This window comes from Curcuma longa, chromosome 11, assembly GCF_044706935.1.
Source record: "Curcuma longa cultivar G26 ecotype Majalengka, Jawa Barat chromosome 11, ITB_CL_G26_1.1, whole genome shotgun sequence".
Lineage (NCBI taxonomy): Eukaryota > Viridiplantae > Streptophyta > Magnoliopsida > Zingiberales > Zingiberaceae > Curcuma > Curcuma longa.
In genome coordinates, this window is record NC_133871.1 from 10,448,576 (window position 1) to 10,469,621 (window position 21,046).

At 40.5% G+C, this 21,046-nt stretch overlaps 2 protein-coding genes across 2 annotated transcripts; one reads left to right on the plus strand and one right to left on the minus strand.

The window, feature by feature from the left end:
- Window positions 1-5,936: 5,936 nt before the first annotated feature.
- LOC141840285 (protein NRT1/ PTR FAMILY 8.1-like) lies at window positions 5,937-20,817 on the minus strand. Its single transcript, XM_074728225.1, has 5 exons — window positions 20,709-20,817; window positions 20,415-20,632; window positions 19,780-20,330; window positions 19,213-19,708; window positions 5,937-6,302 (listed from the first exon to the last, which is right to left on the minus strand). Exons 1-5 carry the CDS (start codon window positions 20,815-20,817, stop codon window positions 5,937-5,939), a joined length of 1,740 nt encoding a protein of 579 aa, XP_074584326.1.
- On the plus strand, window positions 7,637-12,942 carry LOC141839419 (uncharacterized). The gene is made up of 5 exons (XM_074727160.1): window positions 7,637-8,178; window positions 8,825-8,922; window positions 9,013-9,078; window positions 9,865-10,054; window positions 12,122-12,942. Exons 1-5 carry the CDS (start codon window positions 7,637-7,639, stop codon window positions 12,714-12,716), a joined length of 1,491 nt encoding a protein of 496 aa, XP_074583261.1. The 3' UTR covers window positions 12,717-12,942.
- Window positions 20,818-21,046: the final 229 nt, after the last annotated feature.

Below are 21,046 nucleotides of genomic sequence, written 5' to 3' on the forward strand. Positions count from 1 at the left end.
CAATGCTCAGGATGGTAGTTAGTGTTCATGGTTAGAAGTTAGATACGGCAATTTAGTAATCAAAGAAATACCTCAAAATACTGTCGTCAATGGATTGAATTTTTCTTTACATGTCCAGCATATGTAGTCATAGTCAATGGCTGTTTCGGCAGTAATTTGGAATTTTTGGACAATCCGTTGCTCATCGTTTTATCAAGTGTTAGCTGATGTTAGATCAACTAGGCACAGATAAAGTTACTAAGCTCAACTAAAGTTGTTTTTGGTAAGTGTTTTAGATTAATAAATGTATGCTGATGATTATACGTTATATATGATGATTATACTTTTAGGTTTTTTGTATAAATTTAAAAATGAGTAAAATGTTTAATGATTAAGCATCCAAGCTACGAGTAAAAATTTGTTTCCATCACCCAAGAGAATGAAAGAGATGAAAAGCCCATACGTGGTTCGAATAGTAAGAGTGGTTGGATGCTTTAGGTAGGGTAATCTATTTGGAAGGATTATTTTGAAGATATAGGGAGACTTATTACTTCAACTAGTCCCTGTGTTCTTCGAATGGATCTCTTAGTTGTTGAGAGGGTTGCCCAAAAGCGGTATCTATCTATTCATATACATTGAGGTCCTGTTTTATAAATATATATATCGCAGCCATTTGAAGTTGTATCATTTAGTGCTGCTCGGTTCTAGATTGAGGAAGTTGGTTAGTGAAGATTGAACAGGAAAGAGCTTGGCTGAGTTTTACAGACAGATCATCCAAGATGGGCTACTAAATTACTGTAGGTGGACAAGGACATCAATACTTCACCTTATTAAAGATATTTGGATGGGGAGAAAACTTCAATGTTTTGGATTTCAATTTATTAAAAATATTTCACTTAACGGTCGAGCGGAATAAAAAGACAGAAGAGAGAAAGATAACTAATATGAAATAAAGAATAAAGCAAAAAAAAAAAAAAGCTATTCAAAATACATAGAAGATAGAGAGAAGTCCTAATTGTGAATGAACAAATTCAAACACGAATAAGAGGCCAAACGAATGATTATGAAAGATTTCATGTTTTTAGCAGTCAAATTATAGCAAGAGTTTCTAGTTTTTAGGACTATTACATTTTCTTGGGAAAATGCAATTTACATGTTCCGGTTGAGAAGTGCTTCTGGACACGTCACTGGACCTTCCTCGCCGTAGGAGTGGAACAGTAGGGGGAGCTGAAAGCGACGGGAGCTTCAGGGTCGTCGAGACCTGCACACACAAAGAGCGTGAGTAGGAAGGCCAAGGGGGTGCTCTGGCGCGACCACTCCGACGCTCAAGTCAAGCACGATAGGAGGAAGAAGATGAACAGTAAGAGTAGCTTGAGCGTAAAAAGGAGTAAGAGTTGAAGAAGTTGAGAGAGCTCCCAGAGTTACCTGCTGAAGGGAGTGGTCGTTTTAAGGAGAGATGAGCTTGTGTACTTGTCACGTCATCATTTAAGAAATGTCTCATCATGATTAATGAGATGTCAGGAACAATCACGCACAATAGTCATGAGTCCCATCTCTGGTAGGTAACCGTCGTGTCATTACCCACGTGGGTGTCAGAGAGGGCGACGATAATAAATGAAGGGCGTGGGCCGGCCAGAGAACATGATGGGATATGCCAGGGCACTGTAGGGCGATTCGGCTCCTGCACGGGATCAAGTCGAACGAATGACCGACTGGCGGATCGGAGAGAAGGGCGGCCGAATGATAAGTCGGTCTGAGCAAGAAGTCGGCTTAGAGTTGGGAGTCAGTTTAAGGACCTAGACTTGGCCTGAAAACTCGACCGGAGGAGCCTGATTCAGCCGGAGGGAGCCTGATTCGGTCGGAGGAAGCCTGATTCGGCCAGAGGAAGCCTGATTCGGCCTAAGGAAGCCTAATTCGGCCTGAGGAGCCTGATTCGGCCAAAGAAGCCTGATTCGGCCTGAGGAAGCCTAACTCGGCCAGAGGAAGTCTGATTCGGCCAGAGGAAGCCTGATTCGGCCAGAGAGAGCTTGATTCGGCTTGAGGAAGTCTGATTCGGCCAGAGGGGGCCTGATTCGGCCAGAGGGAGCCGAATGGGTGATTCGGCTCTTTTGGGGTAAAGAGAGAGAGAGCTCGATCAATTCGAGCCCGCGGATGTGACTGATTGGACTTATGGGGAAGGACCAGGATCGGACTCGAGTTGAACCAGGGGCCCCTACGAGTTTGGAAGAAAAGGAAGGCTCAAGCCAGACAAATAAAAGCAATTGTTTCACAACTCCATTAGTAAGAATTGGAATCTGAAAAACTTCAGTAAAAGGTCCATTTTATAAAGAGGATTATGCCAAACAAACTCCCAACTTTGAGTTTTTCTCTAAGTTGCGTTCTGTTTCATTTTAATTCTCTTCGCCAGGCATCAAGGTTTGTTACATAGCAATCTTGGCCCCTTTTGATAGGGTTCAGATGGAGTTGCAATGGAAAGGCCCCTCCTTGTGACTTTCTACCCATTTTTTATGCTTAATAGTTGGTTGGTTTATGGAAGGGAAGCTACAAAGAAGCTCGACCTTAGTCAGCAAACATTACTATAGATCAAATGATGGGCTAGCAGTGCCTCAAAGATACAGTATTCTCCTGATCATAGGCCACAATTACCACGAGCAAACATATTAATGGCAAGGAACATATTTTTACTATGCTACTAATACTTATACACGCTCCGCTATTCTACCCAAGCTTGGCTGAGGAAGAGTTACGGGGAGTAAAACAAAAATATGTTTATTCCAAACTTTATTACTATATGTAATCATAAAATCTTTTATGATAAATAAAAAGAAAAATAAAAAGGCCATATCCAAGTTCAATAGCTTTAGATCCGCTATCCCGATCATGATTTTCCAATCCTTGAGGGAAAGACCCTTCCCAAAATGGATGCTTGTGGGCGAGGAGGGATTCGAACCTCTGACACCGCGGTTCATTGTCACGTGGTCTTATCCACTGAGCTACAGGCCCTACCCTGTCTCCATTAGATTTGTTCCTGGGAGTACTCTCAAAAAGGAATCCTACCTCAACCATTTCAGATTAAGAAGATGTAAAAGCGTGTTTCTATCTATAAGAAATAGAACAGTACATTTTGAGTCCCCGAGCATGTGAAGTGATAGCAGAAGAGATGTCATGGCGAAGCCAGGCAATACTGGGATTTAAAATATAACAACCTTTGCACAGTACATTTCGAGATGTGAAGTGATAGAGAAGAGATATCATTTTATATAACAACCTTTGCAGCTTGAATTTTTATCTTTTCATAAATATGGAAAAAATCAAATCAAATAAGGGGTGTTAAGCTTTTTATCATTTTGACGTCAAGCTATTTTTCCGTAGGACCTCCCTTACAGTATTGTCACCACAGTAGAGTTACCACCGAGTTCGGGATGGATTAGTGTGGTTCCTCTATGCCTAGGACACTAGAATATTGAACCAAACCATGAACGAAGAAAGGCATGAGAGAAAAACATATTAGCTAACGATTGTGAGGTCCTAATTCTTGCCTAGAAGGGACACCAAAGGCCTCTGCTCTTCTATCCCTTGGATATATAGAGAGGGTGGGCAAAGCTTTGGTTTTTCGTATTGTCAAACAATTGAACAATGAAAATAGATAGCGAATGTCTGATCAAATTGATCAGGTCCTATAGGAACAAGGTTCAAATCTCTCAATCTGTTAGGATGCCTCAGCTATATACATCACTGCACTTCCACTTGACACCTATCGTAATGATAAACAACTCATCTCGCCGTGACCTTATTTTAGATTCTCAATACTTCTGTTGCTCCATCCCCAATGATAGAGAACCCATCGCTGTCTTGATTGTGCTACCAGAGACTTTGGGAAAGTCAGAATAAGAGTGCACTCATCTTGAGGTGGGCTTGCTACGTAGATGCTTTCAATAGTTAGCCGCTCCGCACTTGGCTACCCAACGTTTACCATGAGCACGATAACTGATACACCAAAGGTGCGTCCTTCCCGGTCCTCTTGTACTAGGGAAAGGTCCTCTCAATGCTCTAACGCCCACACTAGATATGGACCGAACTATCTCACGACGTTTTGAACCCAACTCACGTACCGCTTTAATAGGCGAACAACCCAACCCTTGGAACATACTACAACCCTAGGTGGCGAAGAGCCGACGTTGAGGCGCCAAATCTTCCCATCGATGTGAACTCTTGAGGGCTTACCCCATGGAAATGGATGAAACCTATCGATCGGTGAGCTTAAGGTATAGGGTAGCGTTAGGACTCACGTGCCTTCTAGAATCAGGGGTCTTCGAGCCTGCTGCGTACAATTAGCAACCTTGCTAAGGCAAAAGGATTTAGTCCATGCTACAGTTCCCTTACTAGCCTTCTAAAGGGGGGCTATCCAGACTTAGAAGGATTGGCTTATGTAGCTCTTCGCTCCTGAACCGGTAAAGCGAAAAACCATCTCAACTCTCATTCCTTGGCATGTTTTCAATAATCTTTAGAGGTAGAAGCTTGACTAAGCTAAGCAGTTGAGGATGAGACTCAGCTCTCATCTCTTATGTTGCAGTTTCGTCGTCAAATGTCATAACTTATTATCTCACGGCCCCACACTCGTGACCCGAACCATTTTAGCCAACTTGGCGACAAATGAGACTTTCGTCGCCAATTTGGCGACGAATCAGAGTTTCGTCGCAAACTTGGCGACGAATAATAGTTTCGTAGCTAAATTGGCGACGAATCCTAGGTTTCGTCGCAAAATTGACGACTAAATAAAATTTTCGTCGCCAATTTACGACGAATTTGGCGACAAAAGAGTCTTCATCCCAAATTGGCAATAAAAATTTTTTCGTCGCAAATGTCGTTGCATTTCTGCGACGAAGACGTGTTTTGTCGCAAAATTCGTCCCTAATTTACGACGAAAATGTTTCATCGCAAAAGTTTATCGCAAATGGATTGTATTTTTGTAGTGGTATACATTTATAGCAAGAAACATGACATTTTATTAATCTTCTGCCTGTGTTCACCGTAGATAGATCTCTAAAAAAAATATTTTACTCTCATAATATGATTGAATTAATTATTACAAAACATATTTACTATAATGAATAAAAATCGAATCTTAATGAAATTAAGACAATGCCCTCCCTAGTAAAGATCACTTATAACTTTCCAATTTACCTCACAAACGATCATGAAATTGACCTGGTAAAACTGCGGCAGATTCCATCCTAAAAGATGAATATTTAAATGGTTTCATGAGAGATGTGCAAGACGTCACTTCTAAGACCATTTCCTAAATCATTTTATGTCAACTTTTATCCCCAAGACTTGTACAGATATTTCATTTTCCTCTTCAAAGTTTATCATCAAAGAAAATTTAAATTTCCCTACTTGTAATCTCTCTTAAAAGGCTAATTAATATCAGTTCTATACCATTCTTCATGCAAAAAAAAAACTTTGTTTAATGTACATTATTCAAATAATTAGACATGCTCAAAATACTAAAAAAATTTACTGCAATGGACAAAAGTCGAATTTCGACGAAGCCGAAGTAATACCCTTCCTAGTAAGGGTCAACTATAGCTTTCTAATTTACCTCACAGACGATTATAAAATCGATCGTGTGAAACTATTAGAGCGGCGGATTTCATCCTAAAAAGGGAATATTTAAGTGGTTTCATGAGAGATGTGAAGATCTCACTTCTAAGACCATTTCCTAAATCATTTTACGTCAACTTTTATCCCCAAGACTTGTAGATATTACATTTTCCTCTTCAAAGTTTATCATCAAAGAAAATTTAATACAAGTTTCCCTACTTGTAATCTCTCTTAAAAGGCTAATTAATACCAGTTCTGTAACGTACGTACTATTAATTATTTGTGAAGTTTTTCAAACAAACGGAAGCACAAAGCAGAGGTGCGGCAATTCTACCATATAGAAAGACTTCACATCATGGACCAGTGGCATCGCCTGTCGATTTCTCATCCTCTATTGTGTTTTTGTAGGTATAGAAATTTGCGATCACTAGATACACGAGGAAGTTCAAAACGCTGAGAATTGCCAAGAGCCAGAAGAAGTAGTCCAGGTGGCCGCGATTCAGATTGTCAGGAATCCATCCGAGTTCTCCATTCTTTGTGGTAATGGATGTGACGATACTAACGAGCAAGGTGCTCAGGTAGTTGCCAAGAGACACGGTGGTGAGAGAGAGGGCTGAGCACATGCTCCTCATCGCATCAGGTGCTTGATCATAGAAGAACTCCAGCTGCCCGATGAAGGTGAACACTTCGGCCGCCCCTATGTTCAAGTACTGCGGCACCTGATAGAATATAGACATGGGGACGTAGCTATCTTGGTCGTCGTACAAGTTGTGTTTTGCCACAGTTCGCACCCTGACAACCTCCTTCGTTGTGATCTACTGTAGCTTCTTGATTTACTTCTCATAGATGGTCGTAAGATCGATTGGAACATAATAAGACATTTATTGTCTATGTTTCCAAGAATGACGAAGAACCAAACATACGGGGCATTCTAATAACAATGATAATAATATCCTCAAATTGATATAAAACGTGATAATGTTCATGCCAAGCACTTTTCATCGTTGATTCCACAGTGAGATGAAGAGAAGTAAATCTGATAATAGACTTAGTTGAGTTAGTCAATGGTCACTCTAGTCACGATTGTTTGATTAAGTTTAACAATCAGCGATTAAATCTATCAAGTTGTTAGGAGCAATGAAAATTTCATTTCACATAACTGTGATATGAAGGTTGATTTTGACAAACTTTAGAGGAAATAAATTATATAATTAATTAATTTCATTTGATTGATGAAGATCGAGGCTAAATTAATTTTTTCAATTTATATGTGTGATAAGTAAATGCAGGTCATATAACGTTTGATATGTATTATATATTTCTAGTAGAAGACAATTATATGACATTTTGTTTATAAAAAAAGATATAAAATAATTTATATATTACCATTAATATGACAGAATACTATCTAATCAATTTTATATTAGATAAAATTAAAGAAAGATATATAACTTAATATATCAATATTAACATTATAAAATACTCCCTTACAAATTTTATCTTTTTCAATATAATCATACACTTGAATTAAGACAATTGTAAAAGGCTAATACCTCCGGGCTTAGCAATATTATGCCCGGCCCATATGAACGAGAGTCGCATAATACGGTAATCTCACCCAACGGTTAATCCTTCTGGTTCTTACGAGCCGCTGCCTATCTATAAAATCATCTTTCGGGAGCAACTAGCCTTCCATATCTCTAGGATTTTAGGGTATCCACAATGTATGAAATTATTTCATTCAAATATTTGTGATTCCCACATCTACCTCATCAATCAAATATTTTCTTCCTCAAATATCCCAATTTTCACAATAAAAAATTCCCTTCTAAATAATTTTTATATAATAAAATAATTAATTAAATATCATTCCTCAAATATCATCAGTCAAATATTTTTTTATATAATAAAATAATTAAATTCATCAAGTAAAACTCTTTATGGATGATTTCAAATCACCCATCAAATATTCCCTTCCAATCGAAGATATTTGATGCATGAAAATATTTCTTCAAATATCCGTTGAGATGCAGGGGTTTTGTTCCGATTCTCCATGGCGGGCCTCGTGTCATTGCTGCGCTCGATTCCTCTTTCCCCTCTCGCGTCTCGGGCTCTCTCCTTCTCCGGCGCTTCTCCTTTGCTCCGCCTCCGCCCCCTCGTTGCGGCCGTCCGCGTAGGCTTCTCGCTCCGCCGTAATCCGGTGAGATCCGGGCTCCGGTGCTTCTCTACTCGGCCCACGACATCATCCTTGAATGATCTCTCCCTCTCCGGCGCTTCTCCTTGGCTCCGCCTCCGCCCCCTCGTTGCGGCCGTCGGCGTAGGCTTCTCGCTCCGCCGTAATCCGGTGAGATCCGTGCTCCGGTGCTTCTCTACTCGGCCCACGACATCATCCTTGAATGATCCGTCGCCCAACTGGAGCACAGGCAGGGATTTTGAGCAATGGCTCGTCTTCGTGGAGTCACCCGATCCCTCCGATCCCTCCCTCACGCGTGATGAGATTATTGATGGCTTGCTCCTCGACGTGCCACCCGATCCCTCCCTCACGCGTGATATTATTGATAGCTATATCAAGCCCATCGCCGAGAGACTTGGCAGGTTAGTATTGCTTTCTCTGGCCGCACCAAGTTATCTTTGATAATCACTCCAGTGTATTTGCCAAGGAGATTATTTTTGGTGATCTTGATTTTTGTTTGAGTCGCTTTCTCTTTATTTTATGCTACGTTCTCAAGATAAACTATCACTTCTTCATGTTTATTTTATTTTCTGTAGACAGGGGAAATGAAAAAAAAAGTTATTTTCTTTTCCCTCTTAAATTACTCCCTCTTCCAATTAAACACCTTATTACTGCGGGATAGTGCTGGAGTTATTTGTCAGTTTGAAGTTAGAATTTTTAGGTTAGTTGATAATATATTTGAAGTTGTTGGCATTGAATCAAAGCTAAAATTAGCAGCTGCAAGATGCTTTTATTCTTTAGAGTTACATCTTAGTGATTTTTTGATACAATGAAAATTATATCAGTTGCTAGCCTTAATGTTTCCTTGTGATCTTTGACACGTATGCATTAATTTACTATTTTCTCTATCATGCTGTTTTAGAGGCTCTTTCTGATGATATGTTAGATTTTTTGGTGTCCATTTTTACTGTAATCAGTCGTGCTCTACTTTTTGCCAGTTCTTTAAATTGTTTCCTGTGTTTCTTTTAATATTCTCTTAGCACTCTGCTAACTGGTCTGGTCTTACAGTGAAGAGGAAGCAAGAATATCAATATACTCAGTTTCTACCAAGCATTATTTTGCTTTTGATTGTAAGGTTTCTAAAGAAATCACATATAAGATCAAGCGTATGTCTATTTACCTTCATTATGATAATTTTTGGCAATATACCTGCCACACAATTATAAATCATACTTATTTGTGTACTCTAAATTCAGCTTTGCCAAAAGATCCCTGGGTTCTTCCTAATTCATACTTGGATGTAAAGAACAAAGATTATGGAGGTGAGGGCAATGCCTTCCTCTTCCACAATTTCCCTTACAAATAATAATGCCTATATTTGTTATACTATGCTGTTCTTTACAAAGTGACCATTTCCAATTTAAAATTTATGATTCAATGTGTTAATGTTGTAGATATTGTTGATTGTAGAGAAATGATATGCAGCATGAAAAAATGCAGTATGAAACCAACATGACACTTTCAACTGCATGGCTGTGGGTCCCATTGCATGGATGTGGGACCCACTGCATGCAGTGTGTCATGTTGGTTTCATGCTACATTTTTTTATACTGCATATCATTGCTCTTGATTGTATTGGATTTGTGTAAAGTAAGTTGACAGGGCACTAGTGAAGGAAAAAAATCTACAGTATAATTTATGTAGTTATTAGGGAAGCCATTATTATCTTTTACATAACATGGCATAGCCAACACGCAATAAGAGGCCAAGGAAGGTACTCTGTCACGCTAGGCCAAGTTGACATTGTGGTCGTGGTGTTTCTTGGTAATTTTTGCTTTACATAAAATTTAGTCTACAAGGTAGAAATGAAGGAGAAAGACCATAGTACTACAATTTACTTTTAAGTTGTGGTTTGTTATTACTTATTTTGGAGCTTGGTATTTTACAAGGATTATTACTACTACAAATTTGTTCTTACTACTACAAATTTTGTAGCTTGGTATTTTACATGGATTATTACTGCTACAAATTAGATGTTTAGGTTGCCTTGCAGAATAACAACATGCATATTCTGCCCTTGACTTCACTACAAATTTGATCTTTTGCAGGAGAACCGTTCATTGATGGAAAAGCTGTTCCTTATGATCCACAACAGAATTTCCAAAACAGAGAGGCTCCTCCAGTTCAAAATCAGGATTTTCCTTCACAGAATAGTACACAACATACTTCCCAAGCTACACCGCCTGTGAGAGATGGTGCCACTCCAAACTTCCAAAATCAACCGTCACCCAATTACCAAAATCAAATGTCACCTAATACAACTGCCACGGCATCATCCTTGAATGATCTGTCGCCGAACTGGAGCACAAGCAGGGATTTTGAGCACTGGCTCGTCTTCGTGGAGTCACCCGATCCCTCCGATCCCTCCCGCACGCGTGATGAGATTATTGATGGCTTCCTCCTCGAGGAGCCACCCGATCCCTCCCTCACGCGTGATGAGATTATTGATATTGATAGCTATATCAAGTCCCTCGCCGAGGGACTTGGCAGGTTAGCATTGCTTTCTCTGGCCGCACCGCAAAGCTATCTTTGATAATCACTCCAGTGTGTTTGCCAAAAAGATTATTTTTGGAGATCTTGACTTTTGTTTGAGTCGCTTTCTCTTTATTTTATGCTCGTTCTCAAAATAAACTATCACTTCTTCATGTTTATTTTATTTTCTGTAGACAAGGGAAATGAAAAAAAAAAGTTATTTTCTTTTCCCTCTTAAATTACTCTCTCTCGTCCTAATCCCTCTTCCAATTAAACACCTCATTACTGCGGGATAGTGTTGGAGTTAGTTGTCAGTTTGAAGTTAGAATTTTTAGATTAGTTGATAATATATTTGAAGTTGTTGGCATTGGATCAAAGCTAAAATTAGCAGCTGCAAGATGCTTTTATTCTTTAGAGTTACATCTTAGTGATTTTTTGATACAATGAAAATTATATCAGTTGCTAGCCTTAATGTTTCCTTGTGATCTTTGACACGTATGCATTAATTTACTATTTTCTCTATCATGTTGTTTTAGAGGACTCTTTCTGATGTTAGATTTTTTGGTGCCCATTTTTACTGTAATCAGCCGTGCTCTACTTTGTGCTAGTTCTTTAAATTGTCTCCTGTGTTTCTTTTAATATTCTCTTAGCACTCTGCTAACTGGTCTGGTGTTACAGTGAAGAGGAAGCAAGAATATTAATATACTCAGTTTCTACCAAGCATTATTGTGCTTTTGATTGTAAGGTTTCTAAAGAAATCTCATATAAGATCAAGCGTATGTCTATTTACCTTCATTATGATAATTTTTGGTAATATACTTGCTACACAATTATAAATCATACTTATTTGTGTACTCTAAATTCAGGTTTGCCAAAAGTTCGCTGGGTTCTTCCTGATTCATACTTGGATGTAAAGAACAAGGATTATGGAGGTGAGGGTAATGCCTTCCTCTTCGACAACTTCCCTTGCAAATGATAATGCCTATATTTGTTATACTATGCTGTTCTTTACAAAGTGACCATTGCCAGTTTAAAATTTATGATTCAATGTGTTAATGCTGTAGATATTGTTGATTGTATTCTTGGGTTTGTGTAAAGTAAGTTGACAAGGCACTAGTGAAGGAAAAAAATCTACCGTATAATTTATGTAGTTATTAGGGAAGCCATTATTATCTTTCACATAACATGGCATAGCCAACACGCAATAGGGAGGCCAAGGAAGGTACTCTGTCACACTAGGCCAAGTTGACATTGTGGTCGTGGTGTTTCTTGGTAATTTTTGCTTTACATAAAATTTAGTCTACTAGGTAGAAATGAAGGAGAAAGACCATAGTACTACAATTTACTTTTAAGTTGTGGTTTGTTATTACTCATTTTGGAGCTTGGTATTTTACAAGGATTATTACTACTACAAATTTGATGTGTAGGTTGCTTTTCAGAATGACGGCATGCATATTCTGTAGTGGTTTGTTCTTACTCATTTTGTAGCTTGGTATTTTACATGGATTATTACTGCTATAAATTAGATGTTTAGGTTGCCTTGCAGAATAACAGCATGCATATTCTGCCCTTGACTTCACTACAAATTTGATCTTTTGCAGGAGAACCGTTCATTGATGGAAAAGCTGTTCCTTATGATCCACAACAGAATTTCCAAAACAGAGAGGCTCCTCCAGTTCAAAATCAGGATTTTCCTTCACAGAATACTACACAACACGCCACTCCAAACTTCCAAAATCAATCGCCACCCAATTACGAAAATCAAATGTCACCTAATATGACTGCCATACCGAACTACCAAAATCAAACACCACCTAATTCAACTGCCGTGCCTAACCAACATGGTGGCTATATCCCTAACTATCAAGGAGGTTCTCGAGGATATCAGGGAGGGCCCGGGGGTCCTGGCTACCAGGGTGACCAAGGATATCAAAGTGGCTTTCCTAGGAGCAATATACCTGGTGGTGGCTTTGGTAGTAATGGAAGCAGCCCTGATTATCCAGGAGACAATGTTACTGGAAGTAGCCCTGGCTATCCAAGAGGTAACCCTGCCTATCAAGTTAATCCTGGTGGTTATCAAGGAGGCAGTTTTGCTACGCCTCCCATTTATCAAGGAGGCAATTCTGCTCGACCAGGGTCGCACACTGGTTATCAAGGAGGCAGCCCTAGTGACTATCAAGGAGGTGGTCCCCCACCCACTGCTTATCCTGGTGGCTACCAGGGAGGTGCCCCTGCATATCAAGGAGGTAGCCCTGTTGGTCGTGAGGTCTTTAATCAGCCTTTTCAAGGGCAAGGTGTTACTTCAGGCTATCCACCTCCTAATTCTAGATATCAAGGAGGTAGCCAAAATAATCAACAAGGCGGAGAGGGTTATAAAGGAGGGTCTCCTGTTTATCCAGGAAGAGACTTGCCTGGTAGAGACCAGTAGATGAGACATTACTATTTATTATGGTTTAGCCAGGAGGGCCTAAGCTTCTTACTTTTATTATATTTTCTTTGCTTTCACTGCCTTTAATATTTGAACTGTGAACTGCTAATGCTGGGGTTTTCGAGCTCTTGCTTAATGTTTTAAGTTGACGCTTCATTAGGTAACATATTTCTCTCTATTGTTTTTGGTTGCATTGTACTGATGGCAAATTAGTGGAAAAAGAATTGAGTACCAATGCTCAGGATGGCAGTTAGTGTTCATGGTCAAAGAAATACCTCAAAATACTGTCGTCAATGGATTGAATTTTTCTTTACATGTCCAGCATATGTAGTCATAGTCAATGGCTGTTTCGGCAGTAATTTGGAATTTTTGGACAATCCGTTGCTCATCGTTTTATCAAGTGTTAGCTGATGTTAGATCAACTAGGCACAGATAAAGTTACTAAGCTCAACTAAAAATGTTTTGATAAGTGTTTTAGATTAATAAATGTATGATGATGATTATACGGTATATATGATGATTCTACTTTTAGGTTTTTTGTATAAATTTAAAAATGAGTAAAATGTTTAATGATTAAGCATCCAAGCTACGAGTAAAAATTTGTCTCCATCACCCAAGAGAATGAAAGAGATGAAAAGCCCATACGTGGTTCGAATAGTAAGAGTGGTTGGATGCTTTAGGTAGGGTAATCTATTTGGAAGGATTATTTTGAAGATCAAGTACGTGATTTCGTAGACAGGAAAGTGTAATGCACATTTTGATTAATCTTGAAGACAAAATGCATGATTTGGTTAATCGCCAATGAAACAACTTATTGCCGCAGAGTTAGAGATGAAAGAGACTGGTGATCGATAGGGCTTTCATCCTTAAGTATGCACAATTTGTTTAATAAATCCTCATTTGAGAAAATAGTATACGTGTCAAAAATCACAAGGAAACATTTCAAGGCTAGCAACTGATATAATTTTCATTGTATCAAAAATTCACTAAGATGTAACTCTAAAAAATAACATTGATCCAATGCCAACAACTTCAAATATATTATCAACCAACCTAAAAATTCTAATTTCATCTGACAAATAACTCCAGCACTATTCCCAACTTTGAGTTTTTCTCTAAGTTGCGTTCTGTTTCATTTTAATTCTCTTCGCCAGGCATCAAGGTTTGTTACAGAGCAATCTTGGCCCCTTTTGATAGGGTTTAGATGGAGTTGCAATGGAAAGGCCCCTCCTTGTGACTTTCTACCCATTTTTTATGCTTAATAGTTGGTTGGTTTATGGAAGGGAAGCTACAAAGAAGCTCGACCTTAGTCAGCAAACATTATTACTATAGATCAAATGATGGGCTAGCAGTGCCTCAAAGATGCAGTATTCTCCTGATAGGCCACAATTACCGCGAGCAAACATATAAATGGCGAGGAGCATATTTTTATTATGCTACTAATACTTATACACGCTCCGCTATTCTACCCAAGCTTGGCTGAGGAAGAGTTACGGGGAGTAAAACAAAAATATGTTTATTCCAAACTTTATTACTTTATGTAATCATAAAATCTTTTATGATAAATAAAAAGAAAAAGTAAATTAATGACGTTCCATTTCGACAAAAGGTCATATCCAAGTTCAATAGCTTTAGATCCGCTATCTCGATCATGATTTTCCAATCCTTGAGGGAAAGGCCCTTCCCAAAATGGATGCTTGTGGGCGAGGAGGGATTCGAACCCCTGACACTGTGGTTCATAGCCACGTGCTCTAATCCACTGAGCTACAGGCCCTACCCTATCTCCATTAGATCTGTTCCTGGGAGTACTCTCAAAAAGTAATCTTACCTCAACCATTTCAGATTAAGAAGATGTAAAAGTGTGTTTCTCTCTATCTATATGGAATCTTGGCCCCTTCTTCAAAGTTTATCATCAAAGAAAATTTAAATTTCCCTACTTGTAATCTCTCTACTTAGCTTGCCCTTTTTCCCAAAACGCATTACTCCCTTCATGGGAGCTACTCTGAGGAATACTGAATCTCCAACCTCAAACTCTAATGGCCTACGTCGTGTATCAGCATAGCTCTTTTGTCGGCTTTGAGCTGTTTCTATTCTCTGGCGGATCTGCTGTATGGCTACTGTGGTATCATCTATGAGATCTGTCTGTAGGCCTAACTCTAGCCTCTCACCACTCTCATACCAGCAGATAGGAGATCTACACCTCCGCCCGTATAAAGCCTCGTAGGGTGCCATGCCGATAGTGGCCTGATAGCTATTATTGTAGGCGAATTCTGCTAAGCACAGGTATCTGCACCAACTACCTTTAAAATCTAAAGCACATGCTCGGAGCATGTCCTCGAGAACTTGATTCACTCTCTCTGTCTGACCATCTGTCTGAGGATGGAAAGCTGTGCTAAACTTCAGTTTGGTGCCCAATGCTGTCTGTACGCACTCCCAGAAGTGCGAAGTGAATCTACTGTCTCTATCTGATATGATAGTCCTAGGGACCCCATGTAGCCTGATAACCTCCTTGAGGTATAATTGAGCTAGCTGTTCCATGGAGTAGGAGATTCTGATAGCTAGGAAGTGAGCAGACTTAGTTAATCTGTCAACTATTACCCAGATTGCATCATATCCATTCGTCGTTCTGGGTAATCCCACTATGAAGTCCATGGAAATGTCTTCCCATTTCCACTCTGGAATTTGGATGGGCTGTAAGACCTCCTGGCCTCTGGTGCTCTGCTTTGACTCTTTGGCATGTCAGGCAGGTACTGACATATTTAGCTACATCTCTTTTGAGTCCAGGCCACCAGAATCTTTGTTTCAAATCCTGATACATCTTGGTAGAACCAGGATGCATAGAATAAGGTGTACTATGGGCTTCTTCTAAAATCTTCTTTCTCAACTCTTCATCATTTGGGGACACAAAGGCGGTCACCGAGGTACAGTATCCCACTGTCTGATACTCGAAACTCTGCATTTTCTTCTTCTTGTATCCCTTGCTTGATTCTTTGGATATATGGATCTTCACTTTGCTTCCTCTGTATATCCTCAAACAGGGTTGACTCTAAGGTCAATGCAGAGAGCTGTCCATAAATAATCTCAACTCCAAAATCAGACAATTCCTTCTGTAGTGGCAGTGCTAATGATGACAAGGACATCAGTGATTGCGCTAGATTTTCTGCTTAGTGCATCTGCCACTTTGTTAGCTTTACCTGGGTGGTAGAGGATTTCACAGTCGTAATCTTTGACCAACTCTAGCCACCTACGCTGTCTCATGTTTAGGTCTTTCTGGGTGAAGAAGTACTTCAAGCTCTGATGGTCTGTGAAGATTCTGCACGGAACTCCATACAAATAATGTCGCCAGAGCTTTAGTGCAAAGACCACCGCTGCCAGCTCAAGATCATGAGTGGGGTAATTCTTCTCATAGTCCTTGAGTTGTCTGGAAGCATAAGCTATAACCTTACCCTCTTGCATGAGTACAGCTCCAAGGCCCATCTTGGAAGCATCGCTGTAGATATCAAAACTCTTGTCGCTCTCTGGAACGGTCAGAATGGGAGCACTGGTCAGTCTGTTCTTCAGCTCTAGAAAACTCTGCTCACACTTGTCTGACCATTCAAACTTTTTATTCTTCCTGGTTAGCGCTGTTAGGGGAGAGGCTATCTTAGAAAAGTCCTTCACAAATTTCCTGTAATACCCAGCTAGACCAAGGAAGCTTCTAATCTCACTGGCGTTCTTGGGTCTACACCAGTTGCTGACTGCCTCTATTTTGGAAGGGTCCACTTGAATACCTTCTCTGGAAATGATGTGGCCTAGAAATGCCACCTGATTTAACCAGAACTCGCACTTTGAGAATTTGGCATAAAGTTGTCTCTGCTGTAGGGTCTGCAGTACTATTCTCAAGTGCGTGTCATGCTCTTCTGGGGTTCTTGAATAGATCAGAATGTCGTCGATGAACACGATGACAAATTTGTCAAGGTATTCTCTGAACACTCTGTTCATTAAGTCCATGAAGACCGCAGGAGCATTAGTCACACCAAAAGGCATGACTACGAACTCGTAGTGTCCGTATCTGGTTCTGAAAGCTGTCTTGGGTATATCACTTTCTTTCACTTTCAACTGATGATACCCAGAGCGCAGGTCTATCTTAGAGAACACGGTTGCCCCTCTTAACTGATCAAATAAATCATCAATTCTGGGAAGAGGGTACTTGTTCTTGATTGTTACTTGGTTCAGCGCTCTATAATCTATGCACATCCGCATAGATCCGTCCTTCTTCTTGACAAACAACACAGGAGCTCCCCAGGGTGAGTGACTGGGGCGGATGAAGCCTTTGTCTAGAAGCTCCTGGAGTTGTTCTTGTAGTTCTTTTAACTCTGCTGGAGACATCCTGTAGGGCGCCTTGGAAATTGGACTAGTACCAGGAACCAGTTCAATTTCGAACTCAACTTCTCGTGGGGGAGGTAGCCCAGGTAGATCTTCTGGAAATACATCTGGATAGTCACAGACCACCCGAACATCCTCCTTCTTGAGTTCCTTCTGTTCTTCTGCATTCACTATGTATGCTAGGAAACCAGCACACCCTTTAGCTAACATCTGATGGGCTATTAAAGAAGATAGAAACTTCTTGGTCCTCTTCTTCGGTACTCCAATAAACTCAAACGGGACTTCACCCTCTGGACTGAATGTTATTTTTCTCTTGCGGCACTCTACAGAAGCACTGTACTTGCTTAGGAAATCCATGCCCAGGATGACGTCATAGTCTTGCATAGCAAGTACTACTAAGTCAACATATAGCTCTCGGTCTGAAATTTTGACTGGTACAGCCCGAAGCCACTGGGTGGATCCATGACTTCTCCCGAAGGTAGGGTTGTCAAGAACTTAAAATCTAGGACATCTAGAGGTATATTTATCTTAGATTTCTGACCTCCATAACTTCCATGACTTCTATTTTCTGTCGAGACCTATTTCTGTTACTTGATGCTATTCAGGTAATGCTCCGTGATTAAAGCACTACTGATTAACTCTTATGTTGTCTGGGTTCTATTAATTCCATGAGCCACATTTAGAGCTATCTCAGGTCTCAGCATTTTGAGCATAAGTCTAACCCTTTCTCGTTTAGTGTTGACTAGCTCTGGACATAAGCGAGCTAGTCTGTTGAATCTTCTTACTGCTTCTTCCATTGACAGGTCACCTTGTCTGAATTCCATGAACTCATCGTAGTACTTATTCGTGACTCAGATATGGAAGATTTCCTTAAAGAACTCCGTTTCAAAGTCAGTCCATGACATTTGATTAACCTCTCTTTTTGCCTTTACTCGTTCCTACCACATTTTGGCATCTCCCGTCAAGCAGAATGATGCACATTTTACTTTCTCATTTTCAGGTCAATCTAGCAGTTCTATGAAACTTTCTAATGTCTTGAACCACGCCTAAATATCCCATGGTTCTATTGGTTCATCTTCTAGCCATTTCTATTTATTCATAAAGTAGGACCAATATAAGACTACTACTATTTCTTACTTTCTATCATCATCACTTACATATGTAAGCATGTTCAACTCAAAAACATTCTTTACTAATCATAAAAGAATGTCATTACCTCACTATTGGTCCGTCTTCTAGTCATTTCTCTTCTCTATTCCATATATGAGAAATGAATTCAATATGGACTTACTATGTATATATGAATATATCTTACTCAAGCATGAATTCTTTATACTATGCACATATCTTACTCAAGCATGATTCTTTATACTATACACATATAAGCATATCCTCTTAAGCATAATTCTCTATACTACAAGCACAAAAGGAAAAGCATAAAAGAAAGTATAAATACATTCTTACTTGGAGACGGCAAGGCTGATGCTGATGTGTGTGATGCTGGAGAATGGGAACTGCTCTGATACCACTCTGTAACGCCCGCCCTTCTGGCTCTCTAAGAGCGGGGTTACTTACTTACTTTACTTACTTTTGTTACTATGAATTGCTACTCTATTTAGCAATAATTTAAAATTTCTCTAACTTGTGCGGAAACTTTTCTAACATGCTCAATTATTAATTGGGTGCTTTTCTTTCTTTTAAATACTTTTCTTTTTAAACTTCACCAGTCGACTGTCCGTATCCTAGTCTATCAGTCGACTGCCTATAGCCTCAGTCGACTGCTCAGTCGACTGACCTATAGTTTTCACTCGACTTTGTAGGTATAGAAATTTGCGATCACTAGATACACGAGGAAGTTCAAAACGCTGAGAATTGCCAAGAGCCAGAAGAAGTAGTCCAGGTGGCCGCGATTCAGATTGTCAGGAATCCATCCGAGTTCTCCATTCTTTGTGGTAATGGATGTGACGATACTAACGAGCAAGGTGCTCAGGTAGCTGCCAAGAGACACGGTGGTGAGAGAGAGGGCCGAGCACATGCTCCTCATCGCATCAGGTGCTTGATCATAGAAGAACTCCAGCTGCCCGATGAAGGTGAACACTTCGGCCGCCCCTATGATCAAGTACTGCGGCACCTGATAGAATATAGACATGGGGACGTAGCTATCTTGGTCGTCGTACAAGTTGTGTTTTGCCACAGCTCGCAGCCTGACAACCTCCAGAACGCCGGCAGCCAGCATGGAGAAGATGGAGACGAAGAGGCCGATGCCCATGCGCGTCAGCTGGGTGAAGCCACGCTCTCGACCAGTGAACTTCCGCGCAAATGGTATGACGATGCAATCGTAGATCGGAACCCACACGATTACGCTGATGGTGTCGAAGATAGAGAGGGAAGCTGATGGTATCTTGAAGTGGCGACCCATATGGGGATCCAGAGTGTTGCCTTGCAGCACGAACATGGTGCTCATCTGGCCGTAGACAGTCGAGAATATAATGCCGCTTGCCCATACAGGAAGAAGACGCAGAACACTCTTCAGCTCCTCCACTTGGGTGACCGTGCAGAGCCTCCATGGATTCACTGGACCCTTGTTCGTGTCTTCTTCAGTCTCTACTGCAGCCTTGTCGAGGAACCTGCACAAGGAAATCGGTAATGCTACAAGTTTATAACAAGAGAATGAGTTCTAGCTAGCTAGTGAACTTACGTTAATTGTGCCGTGTGCTTAAGCTTACGGCTACCTTGAATGACTGATTCTTTGTCTCTAATTTCATATAGAACTGACTTGTCAGCAGGTACCTTCACTCTGGCCTTCCTTGCAGATGCAACGATAATCTGAGCAATGCGTGTGAGAGGGCTTCCTCCAGGTTTCTGGTGCCTATACAGTCTTGTGCCCAAGAAGAAGCTTACGACTGCAACGGCCATTGCCACTGCTGGGATTCCAAAACCCCACCCCCACCCCACATTCATCTGGATCCAAACTAGTACCGAAGAAGCAATCAGTGCCCCTATGTTAATGGAGAAGTAGAACCAGTTGAAGAACGAGCTCTTCTTCTTCTTCTCTGATTCATCAGATTCGTCAAACTGGTCAGCACCGAACGAAGACACACATGGTTTGATCCCTCCCGTCCCCAGTGCGATGAGATAAAGTGCTAGAAAGACTGCTGCAGTTTGTGCTTTCGTTGGATCACAGACGCCATTACTGCAATCAGCTGCCAGACCTTTGACTGATGCTGTCAATGTCAGCAGCACCAAACCCTGCAGTGGAAGTGCAAAATCAGCGGTGTCTACTGTATGCTTCTTCTAAAGAAATTTCAAGTGTGTATTTCCTTATTCCATTACCAATATATAGACGATCATGAAGCTGGCAATCGTCCAGTATCTTCCCATGTAGGCATCAGCTATAAATGCCCCGAGAAGAGGCGTAATATAGCATGTACCTGACCAGTTAGAGACATTGTTTGCAGCACTAGCATTCCCCTGGTTGAGCCGATCCTTCATGTAGTTTACCAGGTTGGTACTCATTCCGTAGTATGCCAGCCTCTCACAGCATTCATTTGCTGAGATAAGTATTTGCAGAAGTTAGATTATGTATAACATCATAGACATCGTTCCAGTAAGAAGAGAGAGATGTACCAAGAATATAAGGACAAGCCCTCCAATTCCCAGTTTCTTTTTTCAGGGCTGGCTGTCCATGGATGTCTGTCGTCCCATCTTTCGTGTACTTATCTGTGTAGTCTTCCATGGCCTTCTTCAAGAAAGCTGCTAAAATCTAAGCAATGAGATGGTTCCCGCGAGAAGGAAAAACAAAAGCCAGAACCTAGAGATCAGTTAACCAAACCACAAATATCTGTTGATCACTTCTTCCTCGCCTTTGGAGTGCCAAGGAAGAAGGCAACGCAGCCTCCGAACGTTGGGCGATTCCAGTGCCAGAGCAGAGGAATAAATACAGAGGGCGCTGTAACGGGTATGAC

Excerpts from the sequence above, each read along its gene's own strand:
- LOC141839419 (XM_074727160.1), top strand. The coding sequence starts at position 7,637 with ATGGCGGGCCTCGTGTCATTGCTGCGCTCGATTCCTCTTTCCCCTCTC. Across the intron at positions 9,079-9,864 it reads AAAGAACAAAGATTATGGAG|GAGAACCGTTCATTGATGGA; the intron begins GTGAGGGCAATG and ends GATCTTTTGCAG. Across the intron at positions 10,055-12,121 it reads CAACCGTCACCCAATTACCA|TAACCAACATGGTGGCTATA; the intron begins AAATCAAATGTC and ends AACTGCCGTGCC.
- LOC141840285 (XM_074728225.1), bottom strand. The coding sequence starts at position 20,817 with ATGGAAGACTACACAGATAAGTACACGAAAGATGGGACGACAGACATC. Across the intron at positions 20,633-20,708 it reads GGCTTGTCCTTATATTCTTG|CAAATGAATGCTGTGAGAGG; the intron begins GTACATCTCTCT and ends TACTTATCTCAG. Across the intron at positions 19,709-19,779 it reads AAGCACACGGCACAATTAAC|GTTCCTCGACAAGGCTGCAG; the intron begins GTAAGTTCACTA and ends TTCCTTGTGCAG.